Below are 26937 nucleotides of genomic sequence, written 5' to 3' on the forward strand. Positions count from 1 at the left end.
TTTGCAGCTTTTAGCCCTGACTTGCACCTGAGGGAAAATTGAGCAAAATGATCACCATCATTTCTTCCCCCTTCATGGAAGGAAAAGAAGGCAGGGAAAGCAGGAGGAGCTGTTGTGGACTGCAGCAGCCCGTGGACCGTTCCCACGGACACAGCCACTGCTTTGTTTCCTTCCTGCCATTTCAGTGGGGTGGCCGGAGAAGCTCTGCCAGCTGGAGGGGCTGCCAGGGCCGGCTGTGCCTTGTGACCCCAGCGGTACTGCCACGAACCGGTGTGCCCTGCGTCCCCGGCGGTACTGCCACAGCCGACTGTGGCCCACATCCCCGGGAGTACCGCAGGCGTAGGGGAAACAGGGAGCATTTGAAGGGGCAGGACCCACCCTGAAGGCTGTTGTGTCTTGGAGATCTGTTCCCCACTTGAATTCTTGGGATAAAATGGGGTAGCTTCTGATCAGCCATTTTGTGATTCTTGCTTGCCGGCCCTCTCTGTGGTTAAATAAATCGGTAGGATTGATGGATGGAGAGCTAATTCTGTTTTACAGAACGGCTTTGGTTACCCACTTGTGAGAACATGTGAATCATTGTGAAGGAACAGAGGACTTGTTAATTAATAAAGGAAAAAAGCTAAGCAACTACAAAGATAGTATGCCTGACATGACTTAAGATAACTTTCTTGTTTGCCTAAGCCCTTTCTGTACCTTCCCTCTGTTCTGTCTGTTTAGATAGTAAAGTCTTCAATGCAGAATTGTTTTCCTTCTTAGTCGGTACAATACTTAAAACCACTGCTGTTTGTAATTACAATAGTAATTGTGATTCTTGGCTATTTGAAGAGCAGTGATACACACATTTTTTAATCTGGAAGACCTGCTCCCCAGGATTTGTGTTGGATGTGTGTATCCTCTTGTTTCATGATGTTTGATGATTTGAACATCCTGTCCACAAGCCTGCTTTTCTTAGCTATCTTTTGCCCACCCTTTAAAAGTAGTCTATAGATACTTGAGATCTATGGATCAAAAAGCACTCTAGTGCAGAGCAGGGTGCTGGAGTTTTTTCATCCCTTAGTTACTGTTGCATTAGTTCTGAATGTAGGAAGAACTGCCTCCAAGTTTTCCATGCAGCAGCTTGCAAGGCAGAGTGGACTGCTTGCTGAGTTTGCGGCTGGGGTAATTCAAAACTGAAATAAGTTATAATACAATTTTTGAATTAATTAGAAATTATATTTGACTTTTTATGATGAAACCCTGCTTTGGTTTTGCTTGATCTGTGTGAGGAGTAGGTAGAGAATATATCCTCAGTTCCCTCACATGTTCTTTTCACAACAAAAAATTGCTGCAGAGCTAGACAAAACTGGTTAGAATTACTGCAAGTAGTATTTTCAGGCTTATGTGCTTCTGAAGGTTGAAATTTTTGGCAGTACAGCTGTGCCAGATTTCTGACTGCAGCCCCCAGTGCTCTCAGAATCAGTGTCTCCAAATGGGCTCTGTAATTTGCCTCAGCTGAGTCACTTCCTTACCATGAACTGCCATAAAGGGATGATTTCTTCTGCTTTGCTTTCTAGGGTTTAGCCTGCACTGCCCCCCGCCTTTTCAAAACAAGAACTCATCAGAAAATACCTTTTGTAGTAATGCAGTTGAGTTCAGAGAGTTTCAGAAACCTGGATTATTGGTGGCCTTTTTTGTTGAATGGACTACTGGGTTTTGTGTTCCTCATCTGTTACTAGCTGCTAATTTGAATGACAAGCCAGCAAATGCACATGTTGGTTTTCTTTGTAAGTAGTGGTTATAGTTGTTCCCAACTGCCAGGTGAACGTGAATGTCTATGAGATACTTTAGGTGATAGCTTTCCAAAAAATACTTAGAAGTGTATCTTAAATATCTAAGCTGTTATATCTCATTTTTCTTAATGACCCACATTTCTTGCTTAATTCTTGCATAAAAATATGAATGAGTCAAATTTTAAAGCTTTTGAATTTGCCAGATTAATAATAGTCTTTAGTGTAATGTTAAGATGCATTTTATAGAAGATTGACTCTAATTGTGAAGAGCCAAAAAAAAATTTATTAAATCTGTTGTGTACATATGTGTTGTGTACACATATATAGTATACGCATAAATGAATATACAATAGATTTATGAAAGGTTGCCTCAGCTGTATTGAAGAAAGTGGGTATCAAAAGGAAGATGACTTAATAAGAGATCACTTCAGAATGAGATGTATGTGTTGATGACCTCATTGATTAAAAAAAAAAACAAACCAAAAAAAACCAAAAATAATAAAAAAAAAACAACGAACCAAACGTTTTTATAGTTGCAAGGTAAAACTGACAGGAACTGAATAGCACTTCTTTCTTATGCTGACAGTGATGCTCGCTTTCTATTCCAAACTTCCACCAGGTGAGCTTGGTACAGGTAGTCATGTAACATGGCAAATCCTGGCTTTGTAACACATTTTAGTTTATTGCAGCCACTGGTAGCTAAGAGGCTGCGTGACTGGATGCTTCTAAAAGATGCTGCATGTGTTGCATTAGTAGGACATCTTCCTCAGACCAGATGACAGTCCCCAGTCTATGTCTGTGTAGTCAGCATGGCCACAGGATGTGCTCCTTTCTCTGGGTTCTCTCTGCTGGTGCATCCTAGAGTGCGTTGTTTTACATTACTCACCTTTTGCAGTATGAGGTATTAAATAAAATGAAGCTATACCAATAGAGCTGTGTTATCTTGCTCTCATTAGGCCAGGTAATGACAGAAGTAACAATGTCACAACATGCCCTTTTTGCATCTGCGGTGTTACCCATGTAAGAAGGTCAGTTGAGAGTTTTCACAAACCTGCAAAAAATTCTTGAATTACAGATTATGGTTGAGACTGTAAGTGAAAAAGTATATGAATTGTAAGGTAGTATTAGTACTGGAAATTAATCATGACGCTGTATGCACACTAATCACTGTAGTGGAAACATGCGGCTGCTATAATGAGATGCTGTGTTGGGAACAGGATACCACCATGTCCCCTTTCTGTGGTAGCAGGTGGTAAATTTGCTTAAGCTTGCATATTTTGTTACACTGTAGAGACTACAGTTTATATGTGACATATAAATCCATTTTCATTTAACTTGGAATTGTTTTCTTAAAGCAGATTCTCATTTAGTTAAAGAAAAAACAAGATTCCACAGGGACAGGTGTGTGAAGACTTGGAACAAAACTGTTTTTCTTAAAAAAAAAAAAAGGCAGTGCTTTATTAAATGGTAGTTAAGTTTGTCAGTTTAAAAATCCTTGTTTTCTTGAAGTATCCAGCTGTGACCTCTGAAATAGTTCATGCGTATCAGTATGTAAAAGCTAAATGTGACGATTAGGAGCAGAATTGGGATGGAAGTGAAGATGGGGGTGTGAAGAACTGGAGATGAGGAGGAAACGTGATAAAAGGGATTGCTGGATATGAACTAGGTAGTTTGTGGGACTGGGGCTGACTGGATTAAAGAGAAGTGGTGGGTGGGCAGTGCTCACCTCTCCACAGCAGACAGAGGCACGGCTGCTTTCGACCTGATGCTTTCTGTGGACTGATGATTTCCAGTGGCTGTAGACAGGTCTTCAGCATACTTCTGTCCCAAATGAGGCAGGCTGTAGTGCTCACCTTTCTTTTTCCCCTATTTTCCCCCCAGAAAAGGTGAGGAATAGTTAGAGAAGCCTCTTTAATGGTCATATTTCACATGATTCAGAGGAAGTGGAGTGCCAAAATGGGTCAGCTGTGAGCTGACCAAGGGACAGAGAACACCACGGGTCATAGCTGTGTGCATTGCACTCGTGGTCCAGGGTGCAAGACTGGCCAGGGCTCTGCCCGGCTGGGATGCAGCTCTCTGCCAGTGCAGGCTGGGTGCTCACCCTGTTGTAGCTGCCCAGGGGCCCCAGGGTCTGCGTGCGTGGGGTGTGCATTATCTGCGAAAGCCAGCACAAACGAAGACGTGTGCCGCAGCTGTGGTTGCGCTGAAGTCTGTTGGGGGAATGGCTTGGTGTGCTGTGGCTGGTGTGTAGCCCTGGGCAGCGGGAGGGCTGTTTTTCCTGGCTGTGCGTGGACCGTTTGAGGAAGGAGGCCAAGCGCGTGGTCTGAAGGTAGGGGTTCTGCTGCTGCCGGGTGGGATGTGGATGAGCAGGCTCGGGTGTCCCAGGGTGGCCCCTCCTGGGAGAGGAAGGGCTGCAGGGTGCTCGCTGTAAAAAGACAGGCGCTTGTAAAATTCCCCTCTTGGTATTTCAGACAAGCAGGGCTCGTGACACTGCCAAATGCACCCACAGGCTGAGACTGCTGAGATGGTGAAGTAGCGTGGCCAGGAGAGTTCTCCTGAGGATGCTGTAATAGATGCAGCCCTAGAGACCTGTTTGGCAGAACATGCCAATAACTTAATTCTGCCTATGCTGCAGTCTCTTTCTACAGAGGAAAAGAGCCTCTCTGGAGGAAAGATGAAGTCTGCAGTCTGGTCAGGTCAGCATTCCCCTACCAAGTGCAGTTGGATTGGTATGTACTCCCCAGTGGATGGGTAAGATACAGAGATGGCCTTGGCCCAATCCCAGGCTATACCTTTTCTCAGGAGGAATTCAGGACAGATTCCTTCAGATTTGGAGGTTAACTTAAAATTTCTTGCGTGATTAATGGTGTTCTTAAATACACAGTACTTGTGTACATTTATGTTATTGTCAATGTAGGCATTGAACCTTCCGAGATTTATTTTTTTTCCTTTGTATGTGCTTGTAAATCATGTATGCTGAATATCAAGAGCATAAAGGCTGGTTCTGTATCTCATGCCTGTGTCCATTAATACGTAGCCAGGTCTTGGGACTCTTCACACGCTGACATCTGGGGACACACAGCTAGTGTTCAACTACATCTGGTCCAGGCTTGCCAAAACTCTCCCCAACAGTCACTCCAAAACTCTGCAGCCAAAGACTCAGACAGCTATGCTTCACAATCCAACTGATTTTTTTTGTGTGTGTGGCTGACAAATGATGCCTTTCAGGGTGTTTTTCCTTGTTAGAGAGGCACTATTGAGTTGAAAATACTGTAAATTTCAGAAATCGATACTGCACTAGTTTTAAGTATAAAGCATAGTAGGTTTTTCTGTTGTTGACCTTTTCTGCACTATGCCATACAAGCTGAAGAAACAGGAATCTCCCAGGTACTGGACAGCGTTAACAGATTGAATCCCCATTTGTTACTTTTCCTGTAGGGGAACTGTGACTTGAAAAGAAATGGATGCTGCCCCTGGCTCTGTAAGCCAGGTCTCTGCCAGGGTGCAATCTCACATTGTCGGGGGCCAGCTGGCTGCCGTGGCCCCCTGGCACCACCAGCCAGCATTGTGGTCCTCTCCCCACAGGGTCGCTGGTGCTGATCTAATCCCAGAGAGAGGCAGTTCAGGGAGCGTAGCTGAGAGAAAATAATCCTGAAAAAAAACAAAAAGGTACCGGCGAGCCAACGGTTAGAGTGGTAGTGGAGCGGGGGATGCCTCTTGGTAACAGCTCCGCATTCGGTGAGTTTATCTGGAGTATGAAACCCTACGGGCAGCTTGACATGAAACATGCTGTGCTCTCCACTTGGCATGGCAGAGACGTTCCCCGCAACGTGGCAGCGGCTTTGTGGCTCCAGTAGTAGGAGCAATGCAAGGTCTGCCCTTGTTGGTGGCAGGTGGTGATTTAAGAGCCGGTGGGGTTCACTGGAGGAAAGCGTCAGGAGCACAAAACCCAGCAGGGAATTGGGTTTGGCCTCCAAAAGGCCAGAGGTGTAAATAGGCATCGGCAAAACCTCGCAAAGGGCTTGGGGGGTTGTCCCAGGCAAGTTTCTATTCGAGCTTCCCCTGTTGGACTGCCACACAGATCTGAAGTACCAGATCCCACTGCACACCAGTTCCCCACAAGAGCGATGGTCTGTGCTTTTAGCAGGGCTGCAGCTTGTGGGTTTTCCTGGCCAGGGAAAGAAAAAGGGATGAGAAAAGCAAATCTTAGCTGTTTTAGATGCTTTGGTACCACCACACCATTAACTTGTCTATTAAACTGTACAGTACCAGGAAGTTGGCGACTGACTGGGAAGGTAGCAGCATTCCTCAGCTCTGTGCCCGACGTCCCTGTGGGGCTGAAAAGCAACCTTTAAAAGCTGCAGTGATCAGGCTTAATTCACTGTTAACTTCTAGTTTGGCATTTTAGTATAGCAGAGCAGCGCATATGCAGTGGTCATTTCTCAGTTCCCTTCCTGCCTGTCAGCAGCTGCTCCTCAAAACTTGCAAAATGCGAGTGGTAGGCTTGGAGGAGTGCAGTGTGTGGTGTAATTACAGCTCTTCCTTCCCTGCCAGCTTCCTCTAAGCAATCTGTTTAATTTTTTTTCTGCTTCTGTTGCATTCATTTGAACTGCTGTCAATGATGTGAAGACAATTGGAGGTGCATACTAAAACTAGCGTTTCCTATGTGCTATTTCACATCCATCATATTATCTTAAGTGTGTTACTGTTTCAGAGTTTTACTTTGGAACTTAAATGTACTAACCTGCCTTCTTCGTGACAAGCAAAATATAACATAAATTTCACACACAGTAGCAGAAACCATATTCTTTCCATCTAATTTTACTACATGCATCAATTATAGAGTGTTTCTGTGTAATACACAAGAAGTTAATGTTCTTCAGAGGATATTTTCTCACTGAATGGAAAGAAAGTATTATATACAATCAGCACTTAAAGCTAGTAGTACTGTAATGCTGAAAAGTACACATAAGTGTCAGTAACCTTGTGAAACTCAGTATATAATCCATTCAATGTTGTGTTTTCCAGGCTTCCAAAAAAGGAAAACTTATATTCTCTGATATTTCTGGACATGCATATTTTCCTAGTCTTTGCTAGGAACCAGTGAGTTTTCAAAGCATTCATAAATACTGATCAAGTATAAAGGCATGTTATAAAATGCTAATTTGCGATGTTGAGATAGCAAACTAGTTTTACTGAAAACCTTGCAATTACCCTCAGTTACCAGAAAATTAAGCAAGTACCTTAAAAACCAACCAACCAACCAAACAAAAACCAACCCAAAAAAGCCCAGTTCATTTTTTAAAAAATAATTTATGATAAAGCTCTACAGTGATATTAATGTTATTCAGAGTTCCTTTTGTACAAAGAGTGTGTTATTGGCACCTAAAGTCCTGATTTATTGGTGATTCCCCTTTCTATAAAACAGCTTAAGGTTTTCTTGTTGTCGTCATCATCATCAGAGGAAAGTTACCAGCTGAACTAATTCATTCTACAAGATTTCATAGGGAAAATAATTTTGCAGCTATTTTTTCTAACTGATACACATGTGAGTTTAACTCTGGTGGCAAGAGGCAGGGTAAGGTATGGAAATGCAGACAGCTGCCTCTGAAAGAAACAAAGCTTCAAGGAAGCTTAACATGCTGAAATCAAGGGGGGCTTATAATCTCCATCCTAGAGTGCTAAAGTACCGAGCGTCACATCAGTCCAGGATTATTAACAGCTTTTGCTTTGGGATATGGACTTAGGGCTAAAGAGTGCTCATGAAAAAAGGACATAAAAACTGCAGGTGACAGCAATCAAGCCAGTCCGATCTCAAAATATGCATGACAGCCTTGCATCCTACTAATAGAGAAGACCTGGAAAAATCAGAAAAAGTGGCTGAAGTGCAATGTTAGTTTATCAGTTGCAAATCATGCCTTACCTTTATTATTGTACCTTACCTAGCATTTCTATTTTGTTAACTAGATTATTTTCTTAGACAATGGAAATGTACTAAAGGTAATCTGGCCTTCAGAAAGGATCTGTTACAGTGTGCAAGGGAAGATAATCAGTTAAAATAAGGTTTACCACATGAACTCTGAAATGGGTAAAAAATTGTTTACTGAGCCCAAGACCTTCACTTGTTTTTGAACCTCCCATGCTCCCCTGTGATTTATGGTTTGGAATTAGAAATGTTTTTAACAACACAGTGAGTATAAAACTGCTGTGCCTTGTGCAGTGTATCCCACTGAGCCACCTCGTAGCATCTAGGCAGTCTTTAAGGACAACCATATTAGAGAAATATTGAAGTTAAAAATAACTTTCTCAGTTGCACCCTACTATGTATGTAAAAGATAAAGGGGTGAGGGGCAGAATTTAAACTGACCTTCTTCCTGTGGGGAGAAAGTAGAGGTTATCATGTCCTGCCTTTCCTGCCAGTGTGTCCTTCCTGTGGTTCCCCAGTTCATTGGTCTTCCCCTTTGGTAGCCAGCCATAGTTGCCCCAAAGCTTTTACGTCAGGTTATAGGAACCCCAGGAAGGAGTTTGGCTGGCATTTTTCTGCTTTTGGGGAGCATGTAGGAAGGGGGAAGCTGCTCTTCCCAATGGTGTCTAGAGCAGCTTGGGGAAAGAAAAGAAGAGAAACAATAAGGTCCTTGATTCCCTACTCCAGTTCACACTAGAGCAGGCTCAGCGCTGCTGAGCTTCACATGTCTCCTGGCTCCTCTTCCTAAAGGCACATAGGCCAGCTGGGAACGCCAGGAATAGGATATATTTCAATGAGTAGTGCGTCTCCTACACCAGATGAGGCACTGACCCGGGGATCTGGTAGTGGGATTTCCTTCCTTACTCTGCCAGTGTAGTGCAAGTCACTTTGAACAGGTCACAGAATTTGCTCTAAAGTATTGATTATGGTTTCTCAGCCCTTTTTAATAACCTGACCAGCCCCAGTGTTGCAAAAGCCTCTGTGTAGTTTCTGTAACAACAGATAATCTTTGGCAGCATCCCTCTAATATAATTCACAGGTTGTGCTAACTGCATTGTCTTTAGGAGCAGTGTGTCCAAGTCCTCTTGCAGAGAGGCAGACACATTATTTGGGGCTTGGTGTGCAATTCACTCATTTCTGGCTGCAGTCTTCTTCTTGTGAGGTGCAGTTTGCTTTTCTGATGGCAGGCCCACTGGGGAGGAAGGGCTGGAGGGATGGCTTCGTGCTTTTCTCATCCCGTTCAGAACAGTATGCGCCACAGCTGGAGTAAACGGGGAGAACAGTACTCCCCTCTCCCAACCTTATGATATCTCGTGCCACAGCTGGAAATCTGCTAGGCAGCCAGCAGGAGTCTTGTGGGGTTTCCACTACCTCTGTTACATTGTGTGTTGCAGCTTTTCATCAGCAAATGTCTGACGTTGCTGCATCATGGCACAGGTGTTGTGAGATGTTATCTTCTACATCACAAGCACTGTACAGATGGGTCTTGGCGTGAAACAATTTGCAAGCTTCCCCTTATTTCTCAGCCTGAGGAGTTTGCTGTGGGCTATCTTTACTCAAAACTCCTCTTGCTTCCATTTTCATCTTAAAGGCACAAAAGATGTCAGGACAGGGAAATTTGACCAAATATTCAGAAGACGATGATCACTAACAAAAATTATACAGGCACAGGTTACCTGGGTTTGGTAGGAAAGAATTTATGACCTGACTGTTGATGAAGTCAGTGATGACTATTTGTGTGATTAAGAACCGCTGGGGCAGGGTCTGAGGCTTCAAGGGAGGGAGAATCTGAGACTTTTTGATGAATATTTGGGGTAATGAACCTAAGGTAATGTATGATGTGCTACACAGGAGAGAGTTAAGGTTTGGTTTCACTCAAGAACCGACAGATCAGGATTTTAAGAAGGGCAGGGGAAGAATGGGGGAGTAGAATGGACCTGCTGCTGCTGCTAACAACCATTAAAAAAAATACAAAGCCAGCTGCTCTCAGAGCAGAGCTTGATCCTTTCAGTGCCTTTAACAGCACAGTATATATTCAGAGGAGGGGAATTCATGAGGCCCTTTGGACCTACACCATGGCATTACACAAAAATGCAGACCCGAACAATGGGTGGCCTCAGCGGTTCCATCTGGCTCGCCATTAACAAGGTTAAAGTAAAGTGGGTTTCCTTGGCTGTGTCACACACAATTTACACTTCAGATGCTTTAACTTTGGAGCCAGACCGGAGGGAGCATCGCTCTAAACGCACGTGGCAAGGGTCTCCTAACATGTGTGGTAAGCGCGTTTGGTATTGATGCTCTTTGAAAGATACATAGTAGCATTTAGAGAATTTGTAGGTAGTATTTGGAAAGTGCAGATTTTTTGGCTAAATCATTTAAAAAAAAAATCCTGTCAACAAATAAGAATTACAGTCAAATATTGTTTACTCAAAATGTTTTAAGGACATTATAATATTAGTGGCCGGATTCAGCTAACAGCAGAAATTATCAGAGGCCTGAGAAATGTTACCGCCAGCATTTCTCATACAGTAACCTGAAAACTCCAAACCACTTTTAAGCTAAAAGAGATACTGATACACAGAAATGTATTCTGTTGTAAAGCATGTTGCTTTCAGAGCCACCAAAATACTCTAGATAATAGCATAGTGAAACATGGCAAATAATGACCTTTAAAAAATTTTAGCTGTAGAGAGCCAGTGGTATATCAACAGGTATGTTGGCCTGTTAATTTCTATGCCATTGAGTGTAACAGAGCATTGGAATTATCACAGCATTTTGCAAAAATCTTGCTCTTTGTCTCAGCTTTGAGGTGCTTCAAGGAAACCTGACTGTCCTACAGGCTGTCCCATTCTTGAATAAAAATTCAGTCGTTATTGAATTAATTTCAAAGTTGATAATTCAGTTGTGAAGCTGTTTTATGATCTATAAGACAAGCATTTGAGCAGTTAACTCTGTGGTAAAGATCTAGGGTAATTTCCAGAGAGAATACATCTATTGTTGCTGCAGAGGTGTTCGAGGCATTCCACAGAGCAGGGTGAGTGTTGCACTGGATGACAAATACTACAAGAAACCTAGCCATCTCAGCTGCCTTTGACCATAAATCATGAGTTCAGTAATGGAGCAGAACTTTATACTCCTCCTGAAGTTAAACAATTAAAATTGCATAGCATAAAACCAGCTGACGTTGTTGACTAACAGTTATCCCAGCGACATCAGTAGTCTTGCGTAGGAAGGCCCTGAGTAAGCATCCTGCCGTGCCGAGCTTCCCCCTCGGTGAGCTGTGCAGTATCACTGCAGCGGGGCGCGCTTCCTCTCGAGCGTGCTGCTGAAAGGTTCGCTTTGGCATCACCATCACTGAACAGCTCTGCAGTTGCTTCGTGCCTTCCAGGCTTTGCCAGCAGGTGAGCCAGTGTTACTGATGATGGCTTCCATTACGTGCTATTAATAGAGGGGTTGGTGTGGATAGCCCTGTGCTTGTTTATCCCTTTTTCAGTTGTCTGTTGTCCAACTCTCTGACCCACCCTCGTGGCTCCTCTGTGCTGCCCTTTCATATCTCTTACAAAGACAGGAATATCCTTAAACACTACACTTTCGTTTCTGACTGTATGCAGCAGTCCTGATTATTACAAGATGTCATTTGACAGGCATGTCAAAGTTGCCAGGCTCCTCTCAAAGGCTTCCTGCCCACTGCATTTGAGGTAACTACAAGCAAAGTAAATGGAGCTGAGAAGTCATCTCATGACTAATTGGTCACAAACCTTTGACAATCCCTTCTCTTCTCCCTTTTTAGCTACCAGACTGCTCTCTGTCCATAAGCAGCAGCTTTTTACTCAAGCCCTATCTTTGCAATAGCCTTAGAGAGAAAATAGTCAGAGAGCTATTCTTGCTGAGTCCTGACAGGTGGAATGCTTCCACACCAAGCGTTGCAGTGGAGGGGAAATGAAGAAAGAAGAATGCAGTAAGGCAGAACCTGTGGAAGTACATTGGAATAGTCTGCCCAGGGAAGTGGTTGAGTCACCATCCCTGGAGGTATTCAAAAAGCAAGTAGACGGGGTACTTAAGGACATGGCTTAGTGGGCATGGTTGATGGTTGGACTCGATGATCTTGAAGGTCTTTTCCAACCTAAATGATTCTATGATTCTATGAGGTAGAAGGGAAATTGTCCAGCTGCAAGTAGCACTTGTGTGAGCGTAAGGTGGGAAATGCCCCAGCTATGCTATGCATGAGTAGAGGGAGAGTTCACAAAAAAAGCATTAGTTAACCTGAAATAAGGATGGTTGATTTTATGGGGAATATGTAAAAGAATGGTGTAAAGACATATTTACTTAGAGGAGGGAAAATAAGCATCTCTCTCTGCTGTATTTAGCATGTATTTAACTCAAAGCACGCTTTGCAGCCAACTTGGCTACTTTTTTTGTCAGTTAAATTCTTTTCCAGCTCATTGTCTGTAACTGAAAGGGAATTCAGCCACAGCCACTCTGTTTACAAAACCTAAGTTCAACATCTGCATCTTGTTCCTGGACTTCCAATGCTTGATTCTTCAATCCATCCTTCACATACACACTCCTATTGGTATAGATCAGATAAATGAAATACTATAATTGACATATTCATGAACCCGGGTAGAAATCCAGTACATTTGTGTAAAGGCCGTGTGTGTGCTGTGACCAGGCATAAGTCCCAGATACAGGATGCGGTTCCACATTGCAGCTCCTCTGGCAAGAGCGTTTGAGGACGATGGGAATCTCACTGCTTAATCTACTCCCTCCCACCTCCTGCCAGTGTTTATCACACCCACAGTTGTGCCAATGCAATGGTTTATGATTTTTGTTTCAAAACTGGAGGTGTGATGTGAACCAAGCTAAACAAACACTACAAACTGAAAAAAGTAGATGAATTAAGTGAAAACTTTTGCTGTTGAGAATTGGCTAGCAGTTTTAGTTACTGCATGGATCATCCTCGGGAGTTTTTTTGAAAGCAGATCATATGTCTTTGGAAGTATTCTTCTTGAAAAGGGGGCTTTTTACTGAATGATTATCTTCCATTTATTTTCACATTACCACAGAAAAGCTATGAATGAAATGCGAAGTAGTTGAGCTGGAGTCCTGGTCACTGCTTATGGTTCTGGATGGGTTGCAGCATTCAAGCAGGATCCCTGGCAGTTCCCTGCATTCTGCCTGGCAGAGCATACTGTTGCTGGCTTGTTTCACAGTATGGAGTGTGAAAACAGAAAGGCAACCCAGGAGCTGTCACTGATGCTGCCAAGATAGCAAGCAGCAGTGGCACTGGCTGTGCAAAGCTTCACAGGAAACGGGGATGAAAGCTAAGCACAGTAGTTTGTTGAAGACATTCTGGTTCAGACTTTTGCACCATGTAGAAAGTGTGTGTTTTCTGCATCTAATTCTCTTTTTTGTGCTTCCTGCCAACAGGGAATGAAAAAGACTTGTGGAGGGTTTTTCTGTGTTTGTGCAAAGTCTGATTAAGCTCGCTCAATAGCCCTCATTTTCTGTGTAATGTTTGGATTGTAGACATAAGTGAAATAACTTTTCATAACACATCTATGACTTTTCATCCCAGTAGTTGGACAGCAGTGAAATAGCCAGAACAAAGATGACAATTTTAAAATCGGGTATTTCATGCATTGTCCAGGATGTGCTAGATTCCTGCTCTAGTTCAGTGAATGCCAATTAATTTGTGGCCTGATCACTGTACGGTTGTACTCTGTTGTACCATAACGGTTTTTTTCTTTGCTTTACCAGATAGAATCCCGAGGGGCACAGACTGAGATTCTCAAAGTTATGAGGATCTTGCTTGCCTCTGAAGTCAGTGGGACTTAGGCATTTAAATACCTGTAAATGTTTGATTATACACAACAGGGTCACACAGGCTGCCTGTGACAGAGAAAGAAAGTAATGCCACGCTCTCCATCACCAGCTTCTGAGCCTGGGAAGGGTAGTACCTTTCATGAGGGAAATTTGTGAGCTGTGCTTGAGGTCGAGAGTCCTGGGTGGGGGACACAGTCTCCCTCCACTCTGTGGTTATTTGGAATTGGGTATTTCCAGGTGTTTGGATATTTAGAATTAGAAGGTTTGTAAGGAGGAGGGCCAAAGGGATCTTGATTTAGGAGCAAAGCTTTCTGGCCTTCCAGGTTTTCAAGAGTCTGGTTTGTTCCTGGAAGTATCCAGGAGTAGTGTAGGAAGTGCCAGACTTTTAAAGGTCCGGGCCCTCGTCTTCTATGGCTAGAACTGTTCAGGTATTATGATTTTTGACCACACAGAAGGTGTTGGGTTCCTAGATTTAATGTTTGGGTACTGCCAAGAGCCTCAAAACCCAAATTTTCTTGCTGTCTGTGTCTTGTGTAAGTTGGGGTTTCTACTGGACAGCCAGCAAATCAGTGTTCTAGCTTACAGCTGAGCCCCACAAAATTATCAGGTTGGCTCCTGAGCCCTCCCCTTCACCTGTATGGCCCAAGCCAGTGAGCACACTTTAACCTACACGAAAGGTCCCCGAGAGTTCACCACTCGGCATGAAAGACATGTTTGGATTCAAGTCTTCCCTCCATCAGGAGGTCGCTGTGATCTCCAGATGGTCGTTGTTCAGCCTTTTTGAAGAAGGATTAGTAGATTGTAGGTAAGAGACAGGGCTTTCTCATCTTCACTTTCTGGGGAGCAGGGGTCACTGACCAGCTGCAGGAGGATTACGCCCGGTGGTGGAAGCAGCACCAGGAGGTGTGGGGGGAGACACTGCCTGAAGAGGGCAGCCAGCGATGGAGGCTCTGGGTGGTACAGGGTGAAGAGTTCAGCTGAAAAGCATGCGGCAGCTCCTAAGGCTGGTGGTGTGGTTTTTACAATGGTGCAGTAACACAGATACCTCACCCTGACACCCGACAGAATTTGTTATTGCACAGGTGGAGGGTTGTGGCACCCGTATGTCAGTCCTCAGGAGTGGCTGTGAGGAAGGGTTCCCGCAAATGGAGGATGCTGACTGGGGGTAGGGGTCCTGCTCCAGCCTGCTCCAGGGATGCTGGGCAGCCGGGCTCCCTCACTCTGCCTGCCAGCGAACTCCGTGCTCCTTCTACCCAGCAATGGGCATTTATCCAGAATGGGAAAAAAAAAGATCCGATTCTCTGTCTAGCTCTGAGTTCAAATCCACTGCTTCACCTGGTTGAGCTGCAATATTTTAAGGTCTTGTGGGAGAAGGATACTTTCAGTTTTTCTTGTGGAAGATCTATCACTGGAATAATTAATTGCTCAATGAATAGTAAGAGTTGTCTCCATAACCTCGCAGCAGTACGGCCAATAATCACTAAACCAGGAAGAAACTGGGTTTCAGTCAGGGCTAATGAAATCTTACGGATTCCTATGGATTTGACATGTTACATGTTCCATTCCTAGCCACTGCAGTATGTCCAGTCACCTTTCTGTGTCTTCTAACCTGCCCCCACAGCCTGGGATCAGAGGAGAGCAGACAGGCTACTAGCATAACTGAGTATTCCTTTTTTTTGCCAGAAGTTGGGATTTGCACTCCAAACCGGAAGAATTCATAACCATTTCCCCTACAGAAATTCAGTACCTTGCTGGCCTGCGTACACTTTGCTTAAGAGGCTGCAGAGACATACATGCCTTCTTCCACCCCAGCCAGAGGTCAGATTCATCCCTAGCAACTTCAGGGCTTGCATTAGAAATGTGTTGCCCTTTCTGCCTCCGTGTGCTTCCAGTCTTAACATACAGTTTTCCTGCCTTGCACAGTGAATGCTACTGATAACTGGAAGGTGGTTTGGTTTAGAGTATAGATCCATTGTTAAGGCACAGACACGATGCTGGCATTAATCACTCTTCTGGTTTCTGACTGCTTTCAAAATTGTAAATTCAGGGCTTCCATAATTGAAGTTGCAGCTTGGGTATGAATTTCTGATCAAAAGTACAGATAGCTGGTTGCGCTGTGCTCGGTGAGCATATCCATAGCGTTTTTCTTTGGCCAGTGCACTCAGTGTCCAACTTGTAATCAGCTGTCCCCTTGCATTGATCACGACTGGGGTGCCCTTATCTGAATTATTCTTTGCTTTCAAATATTTTATTTAAGTCTAGGGTTCCTATTTTATCTAAATCTCTTGATGCAGAGTTCATCAGTCATGCCAGGAAAATTGATCCTTGGCCTGTAAACATCCTTACTTTTGAAATCATTCATTCATTCTTTCTTAACCTGAAAGGCTGAGCATAAATGGGCAGAAGAATCAAACACATCACTCTTCCACCTTGGCTATAATTCTTTGGTTTTCTTTTTTCAACTTTGTGATTTATGGTGCGTTATGCTTTCAAGTGTTACATCAACCAGCAAACACAGATTTACAGGTGAAACTGAGGGGCTTTAGCCTGCATTGCTGCGTTGCCTCACAGCTTCTATCAGCCTGACCTCTGCAACTAGCCTTGGCTACTGCAATGTGACTTTTCAGTATTTATACACAGTGGGAAATTCTTTTCTCAATTACACTATTAAAGTTAATGGAGAATAAGCTCAGTGTAGTCACCAAAATTGCTCTGGATTTATACCCATGTGACTGAGAGCATAATTAAGACCATTAACTTGCTCTGTTTCTGGGAAGATGCAATTTTTTAAAAAAGTTTTATTAACTTTATTGTTACAATTGTACTGGAGTGATACCACTTAATCTACATAATCACAACCAAGAGGGATAAAGTGATCTACTTTACCACATACAGTGAAATGCTTTCAGTTATGTTTCATTATTTTTAACCATACACAGAATTAACAGAATTCAGAGAAAGAAGTATTAAACTCAAACCTGTGCGTGAGATTTGCCATCCTGAGGCCAAACTAAGAAAAAGGAAATGCCAAATTTTGAATTAACAATGTTGGTTTTATGTGCACAAGTGTGTATTTGATGTACACAATTATAGAGAGAATTAACAACAAAGATATAGCTGGTGGTGAGATAGGGCGGAATAGTAGAAAATGGCATTATTTCACTTTTAATTCTTAGGGATCAGGCAGTGTGGGACAACAGAAATACCTGCCTCAGGTGGGAATTAAAAGCTTTAACATATGAGGCTTAATCCTGTTGCAGCTGAAATCCTCTTTTCATGCTTTACTGTTGCTTCTGCATTTTGATGTGAAAAGTTTCAAAATTAATTTCTTTCTTTAAGATGTTGAAAGCGTCTTAAAAATGTCTTACAGAAAATGCTGAACACAACCATTTAGTAATGATGTCTATATATGGAGCTAGTCCGTTTTAGACAGCTTAAGATGGAAAAGTGAATTAGGAACTGACTGCTTGTATTCTCAGTCAGTGCATCAGAGTGATATAGATTTCCCTTATCAGTAAAATGTGGCTATAGATCATCTGAATGGCTTAGTTGTTCTTGCAGGTATTGAACATGTGAACTTACGGGTATTTCAAGGAAAACCAACCACCATGTTTGATGTCCTTTTGTTACACAGTTGGGAAAGGAAGCCCTGCGTGTATTTCATGTAACATGACTTTTATCAATTCCATGAGCTCTGGAAGGAACCCCTACAGAGATAGCTGGCATGGCCTTCTCCTAGTGAGCATGTCAGACAGTAACTGTCCCCTTATTTCTGATAAGCAAAATGAAGATGTGAGTTGCTGGTCAAATCCTGCAATCCTTAAGACTTGTGAAGCCTATATTCATGCAAGTCATCTAATTCAGTGAATGTAATAGGAAAATCCATTTCAAGGCTAGGATCTAAGTCAGTCCGTACTCCTGTTGCCAGATTTATCTGAAACTTTGTGCATGATACCGATTTATAAGTGATACCTAAAGTCATATGACACTAATATGGTATTTGGGGAAGAACAATAGGTTATGAACTTCCAGAGCAGCCACCCTCCTCCTCCTCCTTTTCCTCTACCCCTACTCGCTTCAGTGCTCCAACCTACTGCCAGGATGCCATTTGCCGTTTCCTGCTGCTGTGATGAGTTAGTGTTACTTGTATTTGCTGCTAACATTAGTGATAAAATAAGGAACCAAAGGGAAGTGGCAATTTTAAACAACTAATTCCCAGTTACCTACTACCCTTTTATCTCATCTGTGGATTAGCTGATCAGTGGATGTAGAAACCCTGGAACCAGCTCTGCTGAGAGACAGATAAGGTCAGGCATGCCTCTCAGCTCATGAACAGCACCTCACTGACCCAGAAAGAGTTGAGCCGGTTTTATGCAGCATGCACCCTTACCCGCATGGCCGGGAGGCTCAAGCGACCTCTGTAAAGACTTCTGGTGTTACTGAACTATGCTGCTGTTAACAGGGGCACCGAGGAGTGGTTTCAAACTCAGCCCGCCAAAGTTTACTTAGTTCTGGCCACCTCCACTCCCGCCCAGTGCTGCATGCCAGCTAACTTTGGCAATAGGCTGCAAGCATGGGTACGCACTGCAGTGATACCCAGAGCAAATCCATATGGCAGCCTTTCCACCAATGTGAACTACGGAAAATACTGTTTTTAAAAGTACTGCATATAGAACTGTTTTAATTTAAAATACCCTTTCTTTTATTATTCCCACAGAAATTAAGGCTTACAAGGGAAATTTGTGGTTGAGAACACTTGTGTGTGTGGTTTCATAATGCAAAAAGATTAACAGTAGTAGACTTATTTGAAATCGCAGTATAACATTTCATGTTTGAAATGCATGATATACGACTGTTTAAAACATAACTTACTTAAACCGTCACTGATCTTGTATCTGCTCTATCTGGATGGGTTAAAGCCATTAAAATATACACATTCTTTCCACGCTATATTGATACTATTGGAGGAAAACCATCTTTCATGTTATTTAGAAAAAAGACCTTGCTTTGTAAATTGTTATTTCAGGAGTTCTTAACTCTCAATGTAAAGAAAACCCTTTTGTTGTAACAAATGAAAGTACATCCAAAGCATTCCTCTGTGAGGATGCATTTCATAAGGATTTTTATGTGATTATGTGAAAAATAATTTTCCTCCATGCCTGTAAAGAGGGCTGAGTGGATAGCAGAGATAAGGTTTCATGGAAGGGAAGAAAGAATGGAAATGACATCGTCGAGGTTATTTTTTAAGAGCTGCTGTCCGTGTAGTCCTTTCCATTTTTGTGCAGAAAAAGACTGCATTTTGTGCATTTTGAACCACCTTTCTGTTTCATTGTTGTTCTTGGTTCTCAAAAAAAAAAAGAAAAAAATCCACCTTCCCATAAAATTGTATTAGCAGATTTAAAGCAAATTCATTTCCTCACGAACTTAAGCTAAATTGTATCCCGACAGGCCTGATTTATCAGGCAAATGCCCCGTGTTGTTTGTCAGCTTCTTTGTTGGGGGGTGAGGGGGAGGGGAAACCCCAGCAACAAAAGACCGTAACCTATTGATATTATTTCTGCAATACACCAGGGAAAATAGATTGATTTACAACTAACCACTGAAAACTAGTCGATCTGATGAGTTTACAATGGAGCATTTTTATTTATTTATTTGTAACGAGTAAACATCATCAATATTCGACCCTGTGTTATTGGAAGCCTTGCAGACAGTGGGTTTGTGTCAGCATGCTGGGGCTATCTGTAAGATGAAAGAAGGCAAGCTTAAAAAAATGAAGGGACCTTGTTTTTCTCACAAAATTGAGTGTCTCCTATTTCTGGTACTTTATCATGTGTTGTAGGATTTGGAGAAGCAGATAGATGAGCATTTTTATTTTATTTCATCTTTACTTCTTTAGGAAGTTACCTTTTTTCTTAGAAAATGATATTTCTGTTAATCTTAAAAAGCTAGTAAAGCACAGGAAATTTTCAAACTGAATTTTACTGAAGAACAACAGCCTGCAATTAACTTTCCCAGCATGCTGCCTCTGCACAGTGTTTTGTATGAAGGAGGGGTTCAGGGTAGCAAACACTCGCAGAATCAACACAAATCTAAATGTGGCTCCGATGTGCTGCTTTCTGAATTGGTGATACACCATTTTCCAACATACTTTGCTAAAAATAATTACAGTTTTAAAATAAAACTGATTTTTTTTTTTTTTAATGGATTGATAAATGAGGGTGCTAGTGAAGTTTTCTGCCTTAGTGTGACCCTGCTTGCTGGACATGCCATAAATGCTCTGATGGAGATGCTAAATGCTCCATTCTCTATTTAACAAGATAATTTCACTTGACCTTAAATGATTTTTTCAGTATTATTTCAGTATTCAATATTTTGAATACCAATACCTTATTAGAGCGTTTTCAAAGCTTCCTGTATTCGCTCCTGCATTTGGCTACAGCTTAAGAATTAAAGGTTGATAAACTAAATGGCATAAAACCCAGCAACATGCATGTGAGCAGAAACATTCCAGCAATTTCCTTCTCGTAGGGCACAGGCAGAGTGTGTGCCGTGTGTCTTGTGTATGTCTCGTTGACTCACGGGTGGTTTTCATCCTTTAAAAACAAAAAGCTGGGCCACGTTTCTGCGTGTTAATTCCCTGCTGGGTGCAGGGAGTGGGGCAGCTGTGGGGCACAGCTCCGCAGCGAGGGAGTGCAGCGAGGCTCCCTCCTGCACTCCATGATTTTTTAAAAAACACGGGCCGGCTTTATTTCTCCGGGGATTTAATGCTGCTTAAAAGGTTCTGGGGAAGGGAGAAATGTCCTGAAACAATGTCTGCAAGGGAATCCCCCTGTAAAAGCAGCGGAGGAAGAAGTGAAATGCCAGAGGAGCTGGTGACCAGTGCGGGGCTGCCACTAGGCACTGGCTGCCGGTCAGGGTGCACAGTGGTCCCCACCACACCTCCCGCTCCTCCCTTGCCATGCACTCCTGCTCCTGCAGCTTGTAGCCCTGGCAGCCGACCAAACTTTTATTTTCCAAGGACAGTTGCTGCCTGTTTTGAAGCTGCAGTGACTGCAGCCTCATACTTAGTTTCAGCATTTCTTGCTCTAAAAGGATGAGGTCTGCATGTGCTATCTGTTTTAAGGCGTAAGGGTAATGCCCTATTTCAAAAAAATACTCAAACTGTTTTTTCAATTTTAAGTGTAGGCTTCTCAGCAAGAAGGATTTTGGTGTTACACCGGTATTAAGTAAAAGTGGTTAGTCCTTTTATAATACAGTAACATACAAGAGGTGTCTGTTTAGCAGCAATCCCCTGTGGTCCTGTCAGTCTTTGGAGTGATGCTGTGACAGATTTGATATCCAGGATTTGGTTACTGGAATATTTAAGTAATCTGTTAAAATGTACTTGTATTTTATCTCAAAGACAATTTTAAATTAGCAGATCCTCGACAGTCCAGAAGACTCTTTCAGTCCTGTGGAGGTGTTAGAGGTGTTTCTCACTTGTCCCAGGTGGTGCCTGAGCAAACACATGCCTCCCCGAGCTTTTCTAGGTGTTCACATCCACCAGCAAGAATTGTCCCCTTGCACTGCCCCACGGCCTGATTCTCAAGACAAGTCACTGAAGCCATTGAAGAGTAAAACATCTTAGTTTTGTCTAAGACCCATATTTCTGTTAGAGCATGGATAGTTTGACCTCAGTTTACAGCAAAATAGGGTAGTTCAAGCGATCTGCTGCATGTTCTGTCTGCAGGAACCGGCCTTTCTTTAGGTATGTTGTGAAAGTAATTACTAAAAAAGACAGCACATTTAGGTACGATTCTAAACATTTCCTTTATGCTTTAACTGCTTAGTTGGCATTCAGTGTATTGTAAAAAATCTCACTTGCACATGCCATTTTTCAAAGCATTAATATTGCTACATGGAGCGTTGTTAGCCAAGATGCAGTTTTTCATTGTCTGATAGCATTCAAAAAGGAAAAACAAAGGAGGATTTGGCGTAGGGAATATATTGGTGAATTATTTTAGTCTTTCTATCCCTTTTTAGTCTTGCTATCCCTGTTAGATGTTAACCCCTCTCCTTCCCTCCTCCAAGAAAAAGTCAGTCATCGGCGTAATTTTAAAGCTTTTTCTCTCAACAGATAATAGTGTGGAGCCACACAAATGATTGTCTACTTGTCATATATATTGGATTAGCATCTAAATCATATTATAAAGCAGCATGAAGAAGCAAGCAGTTGCACTTACCCTCCTTACAGCTTAGCTCAGTTGAGCTGTTACTGTGGCAAACGTCTTTGCAAGGCAGGGGTATTGTCATTTTAAAAGGGATAGGGATAGGGTGTGCTTCCTAAGGAGGAGTTGACTGCCAGGACAAGGAAAAAAGCCGAAAACTAGAGAGTATTTTATTTTGCATTTGCACTTGGTTGTGAAGTTGAGTATTTCTAATGAATTTCAATCATCAGCTTATTGCAATTAATACAACATAGTTTATGTTGGAATCTGTATGCTTTTTGCTTTTTTGTGTTTTCTTTAATCTGTAGAGTTCTGTGCAATCACAAATCCATAGTGAAGGAGAATTTAGAAGTGTTTTTTAACCTTGCTATATGCTCTCTTCTTTCTTCGTTAGCAGGTATTAATGTTACTGTTTTCTTGAGAATGTTGAAATACAATGCTAGACAAGTTCCTCAAGGTGTTCCTTTATTAAAATATTCACCTTTTTTATATTAAAAAAAACCACCCTGATTCACCTCCTGTCAGTGCTGTAGTGAAGAAAGGATTCCCTGTTAGGATAATTGCTATCTCTTTATTTACTCTGTTCCATTATTTTCTGAGCCTGAAGCTACCTAGTAAATCATGGGAGCCTACTGTGAGAAAGACAGTCCTATTCTAACAAATCCTTCTTGCTGTTGCTTTTTTGTAAGGGTTACTTCTACTATAATTGCACTTTTAAGGGCTTTTTGTGGTTTATTCATCTCATGATGCAATTTACATATAAACTTTTATGTTGTGTTTAAGCTAACATACATTATTTCCATGGTGCTTCTGAAGTGAAGAAATGCTTGTTATGGTTGTACTAATCTAGAGTTTCTGAGAACATACTCAAATGAGAATTTGCTAATTTTCTTGGCAGGAGCCAGCTTGTATATTGTTCTATATATTTATGTATATAGAGATGTGGATGTATAAGCTTACATGCGCGTATCATACGCTATCAGGTTTCATTATGTTGCAAGTATATACAGCAGAGAGGAGCAAAGAGTCGAAGCATTTTGGACAAAAGGGTTAATACCATACCTTAATACGTGTGGATGATGCCATGTGGTATCATTTGTGAGCTCTGAGGTGGCTGGCCATTTCCATTTTGGTGTAAATCCCTTGAGAAGGAAGGCATTTCAGAGCGGGGTGTGATCTGTTCTCCTGGTAAGAGTGATTGACAAGGAATGAATAAATAGTTAAAAGAACTGAATAAATACCACCCTCCTGTTTAAGTCCAGGCACACCCCGGCTGGCACTTATATATTCTAATGCGACACTTTAGCCAGATGCTTGAGTTGGTAATAAAAAACATTCCTGAAAAGCCAAATCATAGTTTAATCATAACTGCTTCTGATAGAGTTTTCTTTTATGGTGACATTTTAGAGGTGATTTAAATAAATGCAGGGAATTACAATATTTGCAAATAGGATGTATTGATAAATATATATGCAAAAGGTGATGGAGGCCTCTTCAGTGAAAGCAGGGGCCTTGACAGCAGGTTCTTGGTCAATTGGTGAGGTGAAATGGTTCACTGAATTGGATAACACAGTGCATACCATAGTGACTGATTAAATTGATTTGTCCATGGCTACTGCCTACCCTGCTACTGAGGGAGGCCCTTTAACCTATTTTCAAACTTTTTCTTTTTAACCATTCTAAATACATGAGATATTAAGGGAAAGAAGCAAGTGCAAATGTATTCACAGCTATAAAATTCTGTGTTCTTAATTAAGATAAAATGCACAACTCCCAGAATTTCTGCACACTCCCATGTTATACTGTATTATACTATACTTAGCCCAGGAACAAGTACACTGCTAGAAATCGATGAAGAAGACAATAATAAACATCACTTCAATATAACCTAAACTATAATAAATACCACATTTGTGAATTCTTAGATTGTATTTATTGGAGAGGGAGAAGGTAAACACTTAAGGGTTTTTGTTGTTGCTGTTCTTTTGTTTCTCTAAGTGCAAGTTTTACTTCCTTATTATTTTATCCAGAAGGTGTTTAGAAAGCTTGCCAGGGAAACATAGCTGAATACCAGTTAAGAAGACTGAATGCTGCTGTTAAGTGGTAATTTGAAAATACCTGCAATGATTTGGGAAAAAACAGTCAGAGGAGTCTTGTTTAATAACTTACAACTTTTTTAAATTATAGGGAGATAAAAGCTCGGTGTTTTGGTTGTAGATCAGAACGTTTGTATTTTACAACACATTTAGTATGTCCTTTCCCTTCCTGTGCTAGGGAAATCAATACTAAATGACAGTGGGGCTTGTACATGTCATTTTCTTCTTGATTCAAAGGAAGTTTTATATTCTGTGTCTCTCCATGGGTTATTCTGTAGTATATGCAGACAGACTAGTGTAAACATAGTCTTCAAATTCCAGTGGTGACATAAAAATGGAACCAGTTCACCTAAAATACATTATTGCAATTGTCATAGAAGTACAGAGTTCAGTATAATGGGTTCGGTTTCTTATTAACTTTTAGGGAAGATACAACAATTTAATTATGATGTTTTCTGAAAGGATAATGAAGTTCTGTTCATCGTTTAACTTCTCTAAATTACAGGTCAGTCTTGTAGGGCACAACAGCATGCCATGGGCAACTTGGCTGTTTTTTCATTTGTCTGTTAAAGCTATGGTTAGTATCTTGCTAATAGCAAAGAAGAGATATGAAGAGGAAGGTGCTGAGACATTGTTTCCTGGAGTGGGTTTGCAAATGTTAAAAGCCATTTTGCAATCTTTTTAAAAATTACGCAGGTTTTATCAATAGCAATTCTTTGGAAGGTGAATTCTGTAGGTGAGATTCCAGCTGTACATACAGCTTTGCATGGACTAAACTTCTTGAGTTTGTATAGACTAGTAGTGATGACTAAATAGTAGCTAAAACAGTGCCTTGCTACTTACCAGGAATCTGAAAATTTAAAATATTTTGATGTGGGCTCAAGCCAGAACACGTTGCACTATTTTGTACATACAGTTACTTATAGTTACAGTCTTTTTTAATCCTTCAGTTGATTCCACCAGCCCTAAGTATTTGTGCAGTTGTTTTTTAAATTAGTTGACAGTTAAGGGAAAGCAAAAAAAGTTATTGGTTTAGTTCTCTCCAGTAGCATGTAAGATTATAATAAATCAAATGTCTATGCGTTCAGTGCAAGTTTTATAAAACAAAGAAACAGAAACCATACAAAAATAGCCAAAATAGAAAGCTCAGTGGTGAACACGACCAGCATAGGCATGTAATTATTTCTTTGTATCGTGTTAGAATAATGTAACCCAAGGACTGGCATTCTTGGTGTGTGTTGCAAAGCGAGAGGATTCTGTAAGGAATTGCTGGAGAGTTCCTCAGGACTCCCCTGGCTAGCAAGGTTAATAGGAGAGGAACTGTGGGGTTTAGCCATTTTTGAGAACTGGGGAGGAGGCCTTGGCCGTGCAGCGTGGAGGCGGCGCTCTGCGCCCATCGGCTCCTGGTGAAGATGGCACCCTGGGTCACAACCGCTTGCACGCAGCTTGGGAACTCGGGGAGAACAGAAACAAACCCCTGTTTTATGACTCCTGCTGGGGCTTTGTTTATTTTCTTTTGAATTGAAACCATAAATGCCATTACAGACCCTCTGCACTGCAGAAGTCTGGCCCGGACCCTAGCCTCGCCGTGCGTTGGCTGAGCCGGAGGGGGCAAGGGGCCGGGCCCTGGGCGAGAGCCCGGCTAGTGACGGGGCACCGCGACCCTCCTCCAGGTCCGGGTTTCCCTGGCTGAAAGCAGCGTGTCCATTAGGACGCGGTGACCGCTGAGGCCGAGGATCTCCTCTCGGCACGTTCCCTGACGGGCCCTCGCGGGGTGAAGCGGCGCCTCAGGCTGAGGCAACCTCGGCGGGTGGCCGCCTCGCCCCCTCTCCTCGCCCCGCTTTGCGATGTCCGTCCTCCGAGGCGCTGAAGCGCCGGCGCTCGCAGGCGTTTAATGCCGTAAATCCCTGGGTAAAGGGAGGAGAACGCTGTAAATCCCTGGGAGAGGGACGGAGAGGGGTGCTGGGGATACCTGGGGAGGGAGAGGCGGCGGCGGCGGCGGGATGCTCGGCTGTCTGGCGCCCTCTAGCGGGGGCCGAGTGCCGGGGGGCCGCGCCCCGGCGACCGCCCTGTGAGGAGAGCGGCGGCGGCGGCGGGCTGCCGCCCCCGGTACGGGTCCCGGTCACAAGGACGGGGTGGGTTCGGGTCCCGGTCACAAGGACGGGGTGGGTTTTGGCACCGGCGCGAAAAAGGGGCACCGTCCCCGGGGCTTGGAAAGCAAAACCGAAAGGCACGGCAGCCGGGTATGGGTGCAGAAGCCGCCGCCGTTTCACCGGCAGACCTGGCGCACGCTCGCGCCGAGCTTACCTGGCGCGGAGAGTCTTGCCGTTCGACGCTGCGTTTTGTAACTAGCTGTCTCTCTTTGGTTTTAGATGCTACAACTGTGGTGGTCTCGACCACCACGCTAAAGAATGTAGTCTACCTCCGCAGCCAAAGAAGTGCCATTACTGTCAGAGCATCATGCACATGGTGGCTAACTGCCCCCATAAAACTGTCTCGCAGCAGCCCGCTAGTTCTCAGGGAAGACACGAAGCTGAACCGCAGCCTTCCACTTCTGCTTTCCTGAGAGAAGGGGGAGGAACGCACGGCTACTCGTCTCCATCGTACTCTCAGGAGGGCAGGTCGGAGATCTCGGAGCGCTCGGGCAGGTCACCGCAGGAAGCTTCGTCAAGTAAGTTGTCTGCATCGCCCGAAGAACCGAGCAGAAAGGGGCCTTCTGTTCAGAAGAGGAAAAAGACTTAAATCATTTGTCATAACTTTCCCTTTTCTTTATCCTCTTGGGATGTCTACCTCATGCAAGTACAGGGGAAATAATTTCATTATCAGTAGCTGACCTGGAATTTTAACTACTGTTGAGGAACTGTGAATTTTTTTCTTTAACAGACAAATCACTCCAAGCAAAATACATTTGAGCAGGGTGCATTACGTTTTACCTTCTGTATGTGTGTGTATGAGTGTGCACGCGCGTGTGTGTATGTGTACATATCTATAAATATATATTTTTTTCTATCAGACCACTCTCCCACAAGACATTACTGTGAAGCGGTAGGCGCAGTATCCACAAATGTTCC

At 42.9% G+C, this 26937-nt stretch overlaps 1 protein-coding gene across 1 annotated transcript in view; it reads left to right on the forward strand.

Moving 5' to 3' along the window:
• The window catches only part of LIN28B (lin-28 homolog B), an 88726-nt gene extending 62118 nt beyond the window's left edge, over positions 1–26608 (forward strand). The window contains exon 4 of the mRNA XM_075046378.1: positions 26239–26608. Coding sequence (XP_074902479.1) covers positions 26239–26608 — 370 coding nt within the window. The remainder of the gene's footprint in view (positions 1–26238) is intronic.
• Positions 26609–26937: the final 329 nt, after the last annotated feature.

This window comes from Buteo buteo, chromosome 15 (genome assembly GCF_964188355.1).
Source record: "Buteo buteo chromosome 15, bButBut1.hap1.1, whole genome shotgun sequence".
Taxonomy (NCBI): Eukaryota; Metazoa; Chordata; class Aves; order Accipitriformes; family Accipitridae; genus Buteo; species Buteo buteo.